This window comes from Tamandua tetradactyla, chromosome 5 (assembly GCF_023851605.1).
Source record: "Tamandua tetradactyla isolate mTamTet1 chromosome 5, mTamTet1.pri, whole genome shotgun sequence".
In the NCBI taxonomy this organism is placed as follows: Eukaryota; Metazoa; Chordata; class Mammalia; order Pilosa; family Myrmecophagidae; genus Tamandua; species Tamandua tetradactyla.
This window is the reverse complement of record NC_135331.1, coordinates 90,560,358-90,575,662: the sequence shown is the minus strand read 5'-3', so window position 1 is coordinate 90,575,662 and position 15,305 is coordinate 90,560,358. Positions and strand designations below refer to the sequence as shown.

At 41.6% G+C, this 15,305-nt stretch overlaps 1 protein-coding gene across 1 annotated transcript in view; it reads right to left on the bottom strand.

Annotated features, from left to right (window-relative positions):
* PACSIN1 (protein kinase C and casein kinase substrate in neurons 1) overlaps nt 1–1,481 on the bottom strand; it is a 70,654-nt gene extending 69,173 nt beyond the window's left edge. Inside the window, exon 1 of the mRNA XM_077159210.1 lies at nt 1,331–1,481. Coding sequence (XP_077015325.1) covers nt 1,331–1,391 — 61 coding nt within the window. The 5' untranslated portion in view covers nt 1,392–1,481. The remainder of the gene's footprint in view (nt 1–1,330) is intronic.
* Between the last annotated feature and the right edge of the window lie 13,824 nt (nt 1,482–15,305).

Here is a 15,305-nt window from a genome sequence, read left to right as displayed (position 1 = left end):
TGAAGTTCATAGCTGGAAAGCACTCCAACTGGCCACACTTTCTGCTTTGCTGCTTCTCAGTCTGAGAGCACGGGGTCTTCCTTTCAATTGGACTTCTATCATGCAGCCAAGTGGTAGGCCAAGGAGGAGAAAACAGCACCTGCCATTGGCTGGTAAATTTGCCTCTTCACCCCTCCTCCTGCTACCTGTCTCCCTTTCATGCCAAATCTCCCTCTTACCAGAGCTAGTACAACCAAGCCAAGTTTTTCTGCCCCTATCTGAGCTGAGGGAAAGAAAGGGGCTCAGGGCGAGGGCACTGCCATCTGATTCAGTTTCCACCACCAACTCATTGTGTGACCTGGGGTGGGACACTTCACCTCTCAGGTCTCAGTTTCCTCACTGAAGAGATGGGTTGGGCCTCAGCATAGAGTGTCGGAGCTGAAGACTAAAATCCACCTAGATGTCCATCCACAGGAATCTTGTTAAACACTCATGGCACAATCATGAAATAGAATATTACACAGCTCAGAAAAAGAATGAAACAGCTGTTTACATTCTGATAGGAAAGAATCACCAATTGCCCATTTTAAGTTAAAAAAAAAAAGCAAGGTGCAAAGCTGTATGTATAGTGCACTACAATTTGTGTATTTAAAAAAAGGGAGGGGAGGCAGTGCGACAGTGGCACAGTGGTCTCGCCTGCCATGCCAGAGACCCAGGTTCAATTCCCAGTGCCTTCCCGTGCAAAACAAACAAAAAACAAAAAAAAAATTGGAGTTGGGGTACAAGGGTAGTTCAGTGGTAGAATTCTTGCCTGCCATGCAGGAGACCCGAGTTCTATTCCTGGTCCATGCACTTCCCAAAAAACAAACAAACAAAAATTCAACAAATGGTGCTGCAACAGCAGGATACTCACATGGAAAAATAATGAAAACTGACCCCGCCAAACAGTAGTAAAAAAAAGTGAGGTGAAGAATAGATATGCATGTTTGCTTGTAAATGCAGAGGGCATTTCTGGCAGGACACACAAGCATCTGGAAAGAGTGGCCTCTGGGAAAGAGAACTGGATAGCTGCTCTATCAACCTTTATATTCCTTTTTGGCTTTTTGAACCACACAAATACATTGCTTATTGGAAATTAAATTACAAATCTTATAAAAATAAATACAGTGGGGGGGGGTGAAAAATGATAACCAGCCCTCACATGGACTCGTTATGCCCATGGCACTCTATTTTAAGTACCTGACAGCCCTGACCTTATTTAGTCCCCACTACAAAGGTACAAGGCAGGTATTATTATTACCCTTGGTTTTCTAAATGAGGACAAGAAGCACAGAGAGGGGAAATCGCTCACCCAAGTCTGGCAGGAAGATGGAAGTGGTGCTTGGATGTAAACCCCGGTGCTCTCGCCCCATGCCCTGCACACATGTGCAGCCATCCCACAGCCTCGCAGTTGTGGAGAAGGTGGGGCTAAAAACTCTTTCAAGAGTCAGGAATCCTCTGCCAGAGAAAGAAAGCTTCGATTATCTGGACAGAGACCACCTCAGTGCATCTTTTTTTTTTTTTTTTTTTTTTAAATAACGGAAAGAAAGAAAAAAAAAGAAATTAACACAACATTTAGAAATCATATCGTTCTACATATGCACTCAGTAATTCTTAACATCATCACATAGATGCATGATCATCGTTTCTTAGTACATTTGCATCAGTTTAGAGGAACTAGCAACACAACAGAAAAAGATATAAAATGTTGATATAGAGAAAAGAAATAAAAGTAGTAATAATAGTAAAAAACAAACAAAAAAAACCCCTATAGCTCAGATGCAGCTTCATTCAGTGTTTTAACATGATTACTTTACAATTAGGTATTATTGTGCTGTCCATTTTTGAGTTTTTGTATCTAGTCCTGTTGCACAATCTGTATCCCTTCCGCTCCAATTACCCATTATCTTACCCTGTTTCTAACTCCTGCTGGACTCTGTTACCAATGACATATTTCAAGTTTATTCTCGAATGTCCGTTCACATCAGTGGGACCATACAGTATTTGTCCTTTAGTTTTTGGCTGGACTCACTCAGCATAATATTCTCTAGGTCCATCCATGTTACTACATGCTTCATAAGTTTATCTTGTCTTAAAGCTGCATAATATTCCATCGTATGTATATACCACAGTTTATTTAGCCATTCTTCTGTTGATGGACATTTTGGCTGTTTCCATCTCTTTGCAATTGTAAATAATGCTGCTATAAACACTGGTGTGCAAATGTCCGTTTCTGTCTTTGCCCTTAAGTCCTTTGAATAGATACCTAGCAATGGTATTGCTGGGTCTTATGGCAATTCTATATTCAGCTTTTTGAGGAACCGCCAAACTGCCTTCCACAGTGGTTGCACCATTTGACATTCCCACGAACAGTGGATAAGTGTGCCTCTTTCTCCGCATCCTCTCCAGCACTTGTCATTTTCTGTTTTGTTGATAATGGCCATTCTGGTGGGTGTGAGATGATATCTCATTGTGGTTTTGATTTGCATTTCTCTAATGGCCGGGGACATTGAGCATCTCTTCATGTGCCTCTTGGCCATCCGTATTTCCTCTTCTGGTAGGTGTCTGTTCAAGTCTTTTTCCCATTTTGTAATTGGGTTGGCTGTCTTTTTGTTGTTGAGTTGAACAATCTCTTTATATATTCTGGATACTAGACCTTTATCTGATATGTCATTTCTAAATATTATCTCCCATTGTGTAGGCTGTCTTTCTGCTTTCTTGATGAAGTTCTTTGATGCACAAAAGTGTTTAATTTTGAAGAGCTCCCATTTATTTATTTCTTTCTTCAGTGCTCTTGCTTTAGGTTTAAGGTCCATAAAACCACCTCCAGTTGTAAGATTCATAAGATATCTCCCTCCATTTTCCTCTAACTGTTTTATGGTCTTAGACCTAATGTTTAGATCTTTGATCCATTTTGAGTTAACTTTTGTATAAGGTGTGAGATGTGGGTATTCTTTCATTCTTTTACATATGGATATCCAGTTCTGTAGGCACCATTTATTGAAGAGACTGTTCTGTCCCAGGTGAGTTGGCTTGACTGCATTATCAAAGATCAAATGTCCGTAGATGAGAGGGTCTATATCTGAGCACTCTATTCGATTCCATTGGTCGATATATCTATCTTTATGCCAATACCATGCTGTTTTGACCACTGTAGCTTCATAATATGCCTTAAAGTCCGGCATCGCGAGACCTCCAGCTTCGTTTTTTTTCCTCAAGATGTTTTTAGCAATTCAGGGCAACCTGCTCTTCCAGATAAATTTGCTTATTGGTTTTTCTAATTCTGAAAAATAAGTTGTTGGGATTTTGATTGGTATTGCATTGAATCTGTAGATCAGTTTAGGTAGGATTGACATCTTAATTATATTTAGTCTTCCAATCCATGAACATGGTATGCCCTTCCATCTATTTAGGTCTTCTGTGATTTCTTTCAGCAGTTTTTTGTAGTTTTCTTTATATAGGTTTTTTGTCTCTTTGGTTAAATTTATTCCTAGGTATTTTATTCTTTTAGTTGTGATTGTAAATGGGATTCGTTTCTTGATTTCCCCCTCAGCTTGTTCATTACTAGTGTATAGAAATGCTACAGATTTTTTAATGTTGATCTTGTAGCCTGCTACTTTGCTGTACTCATTTATTAGCTCTAGTAGTTTTGTTGTGGATTTTTCCGGGTTTTCGACGTATAGTATCATATCATCTGCAAACAGTGATAGTTTTACTTCTTCCTTTCCAATTTTGATGCCTTGTATTTCTTTTTCTTGTCTAATTGCTTTGGCTAGAACTTCCAACACAATGTTGAATAATAGTGGTGATAGTGGACATCCTTGTCTTGTTCCTGATCTTAGGGAGAAAGTTTTCAATTTTTCCCCATTGAGGATGATATTAGCTGTGGGTTTTTCATATATTCCCTCTATCATTTTAAGGAAGTTCCCTTGTGTTCCTATGTTTTGAAGTGTTTTCAACAGGAAAGAATGTTGAATCTTGTCAAATGCCTTCTCTGCATCAATTGAGATAATCATGTGATTTTTCTGCTTTGATTTGTTGATGTGGTGTATTACATTAATTGATTTTCTTATGTTGAACCATCCTTGCATACCTGGGATGAATCCTACTTGGTCATGATGTATAATTCTTTTAATGTGTTGTTGTATACGATTTGCTAGAATTTTATTGAGGACTTTTGCATCTATATTCATTAGAGAGATTGGTCTGTAGTTTTCTTTTTTTGTAATATCTTTGCCTGGTTTTGGTATGAGGGTGAGTTGGCTTCATAGAATGAATTAGGTAGTTTTCCCTCCACTTCGATTATTTTGAAGAGTTTGAGGAGAGTTGGTAATAATTCTTTCTGGAATGTCTGATAGAATTCACATGTGAAGCCATCTGGTCCTGGACTTTTCTTTTTAGGGAGCTCTTGAATGACTAATTCAATCTCTTTACTTGTGATTGGTTTGTTGAGGTCATCTATTTCTTCTTGAGTCAAAGTTGGTTGTTCATGTCTTTCCAGGAACCCGTCCATTACATCTAAATTGTTGTATTTATTAGCGTAAAGTTGTTCATAGTATCCTGTTATTACCTCCTTTATTTCTGTGAGGTCAGTAGTTATGTCTCCTCTTCCATTTCTGATCTTATTTATTTACATCCTCTCTCTTCTTCTTTTTGTCAATCTTGCTAAGGGCCCATCAATCTTATTGATTTTCTCATAGAACCAACTTCTGGTCTTATTGATTTTCTCTATTGTTTTCATGTTTTCAATTTCATCTATTTCTGCTCTAATCTTTGTTATTTCTTTCTTTTTGCTTACTTTGGGATTCGTTTGCTGTTCTTTCTCCAGTTCTTCCAAGTGGACAGTTAATTCCTGCATTTTTGCCTTTTCTTCTTTTCTGATAAAGGCATTTAGGGCAATAAATTTCCCTCTTAGCACCGCCTTTGCTGTGTCCCATAAGTTTTGATATGTTGTGTTTTCATTTTCATTCGCCTCTAGGTATTTACTAATTTCTCTTGCAATTTCTTCTTTGACCCACTCGTTGTTTAAGAGTGTGTTGTTGAGCCTCCATGTATTTGTGAATTTTCTGGCACTCCGCCTATTATTGATTTCCAACTTCATTCCTTTATGATCCGAGAAAGTGTTGTGTATGATTTCAATCTTTTTAAATTTGTTGAGACTTGCTTTGTGACCCAGCATATGGTCTATCTTTGAGAATGATCCATGAGCACTTGAGAAAAAGGTGTATCCTGGTGTTGTGGGATGTAATGTCCTATAAATGTCTGTTAAGTCTAGCTCATTTATAGTAATATTCAGATTCTCTATTTCTTTATTGATCCTCTGTCTAGATGTTCTGTCCATTGATGAGAGTGGTGAATTGAAGTCTCCAACTATTATGGTATATGTGTCTATTTCCCTTTTCAGTGTTTGCAGTGTATTCCTCACGTATTTTGGGGCATTCTGGTTCGGTGCGTAAATATTTATGATTGCTATGTCTTCTTGTTTAATTGTTCCTTTTATTTGTATATAGTGTCCTTCTTTGTCTCTTTTAACTGTTTTACATTTGAAGTCTGATTTGTTGGATATTAGTATAGCCACTCCTGCTCTTTTCTGGCTGTTATTTGCATGAAATATCTTTTCCCAACCTTTCACTTTCAACCTATATTTATCTTTGGGTCTAAGATGTGTTTCCTGTAGACAGCATATAGAAGGATCCTGTTTTTTAATCCATTCTGCCAGTCTATGTCTTTTGATTGGGGAATTCAGTCCATTAACATTTAGAGTTATTACTGTTTGGATAATATTTTCCTCTACCATTTTGCCTTTTGTATTATATATATCATATCTGACTTTCCTTCTTTCTACACTCTTCTCCATGTCTCTCTCTTCTGTCTTTTTGTATCTGACTCTAGTGCTCCCTTTAGTATTTCTTGCAGAGCTGGTCTCTTGGTCACAAATTCTCTCAGTGACTTTTTGTCTGAGAATGTTTTGATTTCTCCCTCATTTTTGAAGGACAATTTTGCTGGATATAGGAGTCTTGACTGGCAGTTTTTCTCTTTTAGTAACTTAAATATATCATCCCACTGTCTTCTAGCTTCCATGGTTTCTGCTGAGAAATCTACACATAGTCTTATTGGGTTTCCCTTGTATGTGATGGATTGCTTCTCTCTCGCTGCTTTCAAGATCCTCTCTTTCTCTTTGACCTCTGACATTCTAACTAATAAGTGTCTTAGGGAATGCCTATTTGGGTCTCATCTCTTTGGGGTGCGCTGCACTTCTTGGATCTGTAATTTTAGGTCTTTCATAAGAGTTGGGAAATTTTCAGTGATAATTTCTTCCATTAGTTTTTCTTTTCCTTTTCCCTTCTCTTCTCCTTCTGGGACACCCACAACACGTATATTTGTGCGGTTCATATTGTCCTTGAGTTCCCTGATACCCTGTTCGAATTTTTCCATTCTTTCCAGATAGTTTCTGTTTCTTTTTGGAATTCAGATGTTCCATCCTCCAAATCACTAATTCTATCTTCTGTCTCTTTAAATCTATCATTTTAGGTATCCATTGCTTTTTCCATCTTTTCTACTTTATCCTTCACTTCCATAAGCTCTGTGATTTGTTTTTTCAGTTTTTCTATTTCTTCTTTTTGTTCAGCCCATGTCTTCTTCATGTCCTCCCTCAATTTATCGATTTCGTTTTTGAAGAGGTTTTCCATTTCTCTTCGTATATTCAGCATTAGTTGTTTCAGCTCCTGTATCTCATTTGAACTATTGGTTTGTTCCTTTGACTGGGCCATATTTTCAATTTTCTGAGCATGATCCGTTATCTTCTGCTGGCGTCTGGGCATTTAGTCAGATTTTCCTGGGTGTTGGACCCCACAGGTTGAAAGATTTTTCTGTGAAATCTCTGGGTTCTGTTTTTCTTATCCTGCCCAGTAGGTGGTGCTTGTGGCACACGTTTATCTACGGGTTCCACCAGTAAAAGTTGCTGTGGGTCCTTTAACTCTGGAAAACTCTCGCCGTAGGGGAGGTTTGGCAGCCGAAGCGTCTTGGAAGAGTGCCAGCTGGCCCGGGGGTCCGAACGCGGGGAGGGTCGCCGGCGCCGCACTCAGTGCATCTTTTAAAAAATATTTTAATTGCGAAATCTTCACACACATACTATCGAACCATAGTATACAATCAATAGCTCATGACATAGTTGTATATTCATCACAGTGTCGGTTTGAATATCTTGTGTACCCCAGAAAATCCTCATTCAATATTGCTGGGTGGGAGTTTTTTTTTTATTGTTCCCATGGAGCTATGACCCACCCAATTGTGGGAGGTAGCTTTTGATTAGATTCCATGGAGATGTGTCTCCACCCATTCAAGGTGGGGTTGCTTACTGGAGCCCTTTAAGAGGGAACCATTTTGGAAAAAGCTTTAGAGCCCACGCAGCCAGAGACCTTTAGAGATGAAGAAGGAAAACTCCCCTGGGGGGAGCTTAGTGAAACCAGAGGCCTGGAGAGAAAGCTAGCCAATGTCGCCATGTTTACCATGTGCCTTTCCAGTTGAGGGGGAAACCCTGAACGTCACTGGCCTTCTTGAACCAAGGTATCTCTCCTTGGATGCCTTAGATTGGATATTTCTATAGCCTTGCTTTAATTTGGACATTTTCAGAGCCTTAGAACATATAAAGTTGCAACTTAAGAATTCCCCCTTTTTCGAAGCTATTCTGTTTCCAGTATATTGCATTCTGGCAGCTTTCAAACTAGAACAATTACCATGATCATTTTTAGAACATTTGCACCGCCCCCCCCAAAAAAATAAAAAGAAAAACTCATAAAGCCCACATCCCTTATGCCTCCCTCTCATTGACAGCTAATATTTCAATCTACCCATTTTTTTACTCTTTATCTCCCACTATTTATTTATTTTTTACCCTTATTTTTTTACTCATCTGTCCATACCCTGCATAAAAGAAGCATCAGACACAAGGTTTTCACAATCACATGGGAACATTGTAAAAGTTATATCATTATACAATTGTCTTCAAGAATGAAGGCTACTGGGGCGGGCCATGGTGGCTCAGCAGGCAAGAGTGCTTGCCTGCTGTGCCAGAGGACCCGGGTTCGATTCCCGGTGCCTGCACATGAAAAAAAGAAAAAAAAAAGAATGAAGGCTACTGGAGCACAGCTCAACAGTTTCAGGTACTTCTGTCTAGACACTTTAATACACCATAAACTAAAAGAATATCTATATAATGCATAAGAATAATCTCCAGGATAACCTCTTGATGCTGTTTGAAATCTCTCAGCCACTGAAATTTTGTTTTGTCTCATTTCTCTCTCCCCCTTTTGGTCAAGAAGGCTTTCTCAATCCCTTGATGACAGGTCCTGGTTCATCCCGGGAGTTCTGTCCTGTGTTGCCAGAGAGATTTACACCTTGGGGATTCATGTCCCACATAGTGAGAGGGCAGTGAATTCACCTGCCCAGTTGGCTTAGAGAGAGAAGCCACATCTGAGCCACAATAGAGGTTTTCTGGGGGTGACCCTTAGGCCTAATTTTAAGTAGGCTTAGCTTCTCCTTTGTAGGAATAAGTTTCATAGGAGTGAAACCCAAAATTGAGGGCTCAGTCTATTGATTTGGTTCTCCCCACTGTTGCAAGAATATCAGGAATTCCCCAAATGGGGAAGGTGAATAGTTCCTTTCTCCCCAGCCCTCCAAGGGGACTTTGCAAATGTTTTTTTATTCTCTGCCCATATTACTCTGGGATATATCAGGGCATCACCTCGATGCATTTTGAGGTTGTGACAGTGTGTTTTCCAAAGATGGCCTCAATGATAGCTCCCATCCCAAGTGTTCTTCGGCAATGTGCCCACCCCACTCCCTATCAAGAAAAGGAATCTATTTCCTTCTCACCTTCATTTTGGCTACCCTCCGGTCAACAGAATATGGAAGAAGCCCTTAACCATCCTGGCAGTTCCTGCCACCTGCCTCTTGTGGGTGATCCTGTCCACAGCCCCAGCTGATAGCCAGCACCAACCAGCCACCATCTTAGATGCCCAGCCCAGGAATCTTCAGATGACCTCAGCCCCGGTGACAATCTAACTGCAAACACACCAGAGATCACAAGCCAGGAAACCGCCTGGCTGAGCTAAACCAACCCACACAATCAGGAAGACAGTAACACGTTTTTGTTTTTAGTCACAAAATTTTGGGGCAACAGATGATCAGAATGGAGGCCTCCAAGAGAGGTAACTCATTGTGGTGCCCAATTCTGGACAGTGATTCTATTACTCAATAAATGTTCAATTGAATAGGGTGGAGGAAAAGAAGCTGAGAGTTTTCTCTAGCTGTGTCATGGTCAGGTTCATGTGTCAACTTGGCCAAGTGGTGGTACCTGTTTGTCTGGTTGTGCAAGTGCTGACCTGTCTGTTGCAATGAGGACATTTCATAGAATTAAATCATGATCACATCAGCTGCATCCACAGCTGATTCTATTTGTAATCAGCCAAGGGGAGTGTCTTCTGCAATGAGTGATGCTTAATCTAATCACTGGAAGGCTTTTCAAGGAGGATTCAGAAGAGACAGGCTCTCTTCCTGCTTTGGCTGGCGAGCCTCTCCTGTGGAGTTCATCCAGACCCTCCATCAGGATTTCGGCTTCACAGCCTTCAAAACCTATGAGACACTTTTATAAATTTTATATTTGCGAGTGTTCCCTGTTGATTCTGTTTCTCTAGACAACCCTAACTAATACAAGCTGGTAGCAGAAGAGGAAGTCAGATTCTAAGGATGAGGAGGATTTGATGAGCCCCTGCTGCCTTTGAAGAATGAGGGAAACACATGCCAAAGAATCCAGATAGACCAGGAGCTTAGCACAACCCTCGGCTGACAGCCAGCAAAAAAGGAACCCTACAATTTCACAGAACTGAACGTTACCAACAACCTGAATGAGCTTGGAAGTGGATTCTTCCCCAGAGTTTCTAGATGAGAGGCCAGCCCAGCTGACACCATGATTTCAGCTTTGTGGGGCCCTAAGTAGAGAAGCCAGACAAGCCTGCTCAGACTTCTGATCTACAGATGCAAGAGATGGGTATTGCTTGAAGGTGCTAATTGTGTCATTATTTGCCATGGCAGGAATAGAAAACTCATCCCAGGCCTAAGCGGAATGTGGAGTATGGTCATGGCTCTCTCTCTGACGGAATCGGGGGGTAATATGCTGGAAAATATGTACCAGAATTGTCAGTCTACTTATTTGTACCCCTCATTAAACAAGGAGACTCTTGATGATATATACATACTATATTCTGGAGAAATATGGATTACATTATTATCACCGTTCTCTCAGGTGTGGAAAACTGTCACTGTTGGCTTTATATGCCTCTTTTAAATTTTCTATAACAATGGGCTGCAAAAACAAGAAAGGAGCACAGAGCCTGTCTTGAGATGAGAGCTCTCAATAAAAAAAATGTGTTGAATGATTGAAAGTGGGGACTGAACGTCCAGGGGGCTGGAGGGCTCAGTGGGTGTGAGGAAGCAGGAGGCCCCCAGGATAGATCTAGAACTAGAGGGAAGTTTTCAGAACTCAGACTTCACCTTATCATAGATGCTGCTTATAGGTTATCAGACTTGGGGCATTGTGCTGGTTTGAAACAGTTATGTACCCCAGAAACACCATATCCTTTAATCCTCATTCAGTATTACTGGGTAGCATCTTTTTTACTGTTCCCATGGAGATGTGACCCACCTAGTTGTGGATGGTAACTTTTGATTAGATGGGTTCCATGGAGATGTGTCTCCACCCATTCAAGGCGGGGTTGCTTACTGGAGCTGTTTAAGAGGGAACCATTGTGGAAAAAGCTTCAGAGCCCACACACAGCCAGAGAGCTTTGGAGATGCAGAAGGAAAACACACCTGAGGAATCCTTATGAAAAGAGGAGCTACAAGAGAAAACCAGCAGATATTGCCATGTGCCTTCCCAGCTGACAGAAGTCGGCATCAGTCTTTCTTTTTTTTTTTAATTTTATTTATTTATTAAATTAAAAAAATTTAACAACAAATGAACAAAAACACTCTTAACATATGATCATTCTGTTCTACATATATAATCAGTAATTCACAATATCATCACATAGTTACATATTCATCATCATGATAATTTCTTAGAACATTTGCATCAATTCAGAAAAAGAAATAAAAAGATAACAGAAAAAGAAACAAAATGAAAACAAAAAAAAAGAGATTATACATACCATACCTCTTACCCCACACTTTCATTGGTCACTAGCATTTCAAACTAAATTTATTTTAACATTCGTTCCCCCTATTATTTATTTTTATTCCATATGTTCTACTCATCTGTTGACAAGGTAGAGAAAAGGAGCATCAGACACAAGGTTTTCACAATCACAGAGTCACATTGTGAAAGCTGTATCATTATACAATCATCATCAAGAAACATGGCTACTGGAACACAGCTCTACATTTCCAGGCAGTTCCCTCCAGCCTCTCCCTTACATCTTGAATAACAAGGTGATATCTACTTAATGCATGAGAATAACCTCCAGGATAACCTCTCGACTCTGTTTGGAATCTCTCAGCCATTTACACTTTGTCTCATTTCACTCTTCCCCCTTTTGGTCAAGAAGGTTTTCTCAATCCCTTGATGCTGAGTTTCAGCTCATTCCAGGGTTTTTCTCAATCCATTGATGCTGAGTCTCAGCTCATTCTAGGATTTCTGTCCCACGTTTCCAGGAAGGTCCACACCCCTGGGAGTCTTGTCCCATGTAGACAGGGGAGGGAGGTGAGTTTGCTTGTTGTGTTGACCTTAGAGAGAGGCCACATCTGAGCAACAAAAGAGGCTCTCTTGGGGGTGACTCTTAGGCCTAAATTTTAAGTAGGCTTGACCTATCTTTTGTGGGGTTAAGTTTCATATGAACAAACCCCACGGCTGGGGGTTCAGCCTATAGCTCTGGTTGTCCACACTGCTTGTGAGAATATCAAGAATTCAACTTGGGAAAGTTGAATTTTCCCCCATTCTCACCGTTCCCCAAAGGGGACTTTGCAAATACTTTTCCACTCACTGATCAGATCACTCTGGGATTCATCGGGGCATCACTCTGGGCAAACCAATGGCATCAGTCTTTCTAGAGTGGAGGTTATTTTGTTGGTGCCTTAATTTGGACATTTTCATGGTTGTGCCAGTTTGAAAGGATGTATGTATCCTAGAAAAGTCATGTTTTAATCCTAATTCCATTTGTAAAGGCACCCATTTCTTCTAATCCCTATTCAGTACTGTATGTGGGAAACTTTAATTAGATTATCTCCATGGAGATGTGACTCAATCAAATGTAGGTACTAAACTTGATTAGATGGAGATGTGATTCCACCCATTCAGGTGGAATCAGGACCCATCAGGTCCAGTTTACTGGACTCCTATAAAAGGGGAAATATTTTGGAGAAAGCTGGAGATTCAGAGAGCAGAAAAGAATGACAGAACATCACAGAACCATGAAGCAGAGTCCCCTGGCCAGCAACTTTTGGAGATGAAGAAGGAAAAACACCTTCCAGGGAGCTGGAAAGGAAGCTAGCCGATGACGTCGGGTTCACCATGGGCCCTTCCAGCCGAAAGAGAGACCCTGACCATGTTTGCCATGTGCCTTTCTACTTGAGAGAGAAACCCTGAGCTTCCTTGGCCTTCTTGAATCGAGGTATCTTTCCTTGGATGCCTTAGATTGGACATTTCTATAGACTTGCTTTAATTAGGACATTTCCATGGCCTAAAAACTGTTAACTTGCAACTTATTAAAATCCTGTTTTTAAAAGCCATTCTGTTTTTGGTATATCACATCTGGCAGTTTTAACAAACTAAAACAGGCATAAAGAAAGAGTAGGGTGCCAACAAGCTGAGAGAAAGACAAGGACCTGTGCTAAGAGTAGAGGGCGGGCCTTACAAAGCCCTTTTCTTACCTACCTCCCTGAGGCCAGTGGAAACCAGCACAACCTTGGGCCCAAAGCAGTCCTGAGCAGTCTCCCTGGCTCTGCCACTTGCTGGCTACGTAACAATGAGCCAGTACCTTGGCCCCTCAGACTCAACTTTTCCATCTTTAAAATGGGGCAAGCTGTGGCCACCAAGCTGGGCTATAGTAGAAGTACTATAATCATGTGAGGACATAGTGGGCGCTCCCCTGTCTACCTCATAAATGGAAAAGCAGGCTTGGTAAATGGACATGGCCTGGAAAATTGGGCTTCTTCTTTGGAAAGGAGAGCCTGGCGCTTTCTCCGGACTGATGTGCAATCTGAAGAAAGGAGAGGCCCTCACTGTTCTCCCACGCATCTTGGTACCACCTGTCCCTGGTTGGCTGACTCTGCAGTGACCCTGAGGATTTGACAGCTGGGCAGGCTGCGGAGATGCTGAGTTGCACCCATCCTTTTCATCCACCTACCTGTAGCAGAGCAGCCCAAGGTAGGAGCAGAAGACTGTAGACCCACTTTGGAGTGCACCCTTCCCCTCGAATAGGCCCTGAACTCAAAAAGAAGGAGAAAAGCAATAGTCATTACTGCAGAGAAGCTCAGAAACATGCAGAATCCCAGTCCCACCCAGCAAAGCTGCTAACCTTTACTCGGCTTACAGAACATCCCAGTGCCCCAAGTGCCCCAAGCTCTGCTGCCGAGCCTGACCCCAAAGAAGCTCCTGGGGTGACCCTGGTCTCTGGCAGCACAGATCTCCCCATCTCCAACCTGCCACCTCCAGTGGCCCCTCAGTGATGGTGGACCCACAGGTGGCATCACAGAGAATGGAGTGTCACCCACCTGGGCTGTGCTAATGGAGCCGATCATTTAGCTGAGGATATCTGAATAGGGTGAACAGTTAGGGGACAGCACTCGGAAACAGCTGCAGTACGTGACTCCAGATAAGTGATTTATAAAATGTGGGTCTCTAGGTGCAGTTTATTAATTCGTGTATTTACATGAAGGGTTTACCAAGGAATCTCAGGGCACAAAGTGTCTTGGTGAGCTCATCCTGCCAGGCTGCAGCACAACCAAGTCGCAGGGTAGTGGCCACACGACACTGTAAATGTAATTAACACCGCTGAATTATGTATATACTTACTTGAAAGTGGTTAAAGTGGGAATTTTTTTGTTGTATTTATTCACCACAGTAAAAACTCAAAAAGCAAAAAAACTAGAACAGTGCAAGACAGTGCAAGAGTTTAACCTTACTGTAAACTATGGACATTAGTTAATAATATAATTATAATACTACTGGTTCATCAATCGTAACAAATGTACCACACAAATGCAAAGTGTTTATAATTGGGAAAACTGTGTGTGTTAGGGCATATATGGGAACTCTGTACTTTCTGCATAATTTTTCCGTAGACCTCCAACTGCTCTGAAAAATAAAATCTATCAAACCCCAACAAAGTCAGGCAGACCAGGGATGTGCTGAGTCTGAACCCCCAGCCTTCCAGACCCCCAGGGGCAGGGTGGGCGGCTGTGCTGGGGGCGGGTTAGAAGTGCCCTTTCCATTCTTGCATCCTGGAGGGTGGGCTCCCTGCCGATGCCTCCCCACTGCCCACCCCGCCCTGAGCTCCCAGGGACATATAACAAGGAGCACGGGCACCTCATGCAGCAAATATCAATAGGCCATGTTCCCCTCTGAATGCAGCTCCTTTCTTTTACAGCCGCTACCATTATTCCTGTTTTACAGATGAGGATATTGAGGTTTGGAGAAATAAAGTGCCTTGTCCAAGATCACACAGTCAGTTGGTAAGGACCTCATGCCACTCCTCGTTTTGGCTAGTCCATGGGTGGCAGGCTGAATAATGTCTCCCCACCCTCAAAGATATCAATATCTGAATCCCTGGAACTTGTGAATATAGTACCTTGCATGGTAAAAGAGACTTTCCAGATGTGATTAAATGAAGGGTTTTGAGACAAGAAGATTATCCTGGATTATCCAGGTGGGCCTGATGTAATCACAGCTGTCCTTATAAGAGGACACCAGAAGGCAGCTTGACTACAGAAGTGAAGACAATATGATGACAGAAGCAGAGATGGGAGGAATGTGGCCTGTAGCCAAAGAATGCTGGTGGCCTCTAGAAGTTGCAAGAGGCAAAGAATAGATTCTTCCCCAGAGCCTCTGAAGTAACCAGCCCCACCGACACCTTGATTTCAGCCGTGTAAGACTCACTTCGGACTTCTGACCTCCAAAACTGTAAGAGAATGAAGGTATGCCATTTTAAGCCACCAAATTTGAGGCATTAGAGCCTCAACAGGAACCTAATATACCCTGCTAGGCCCTTACTCTTGCATCAGCTTTCCAAGGA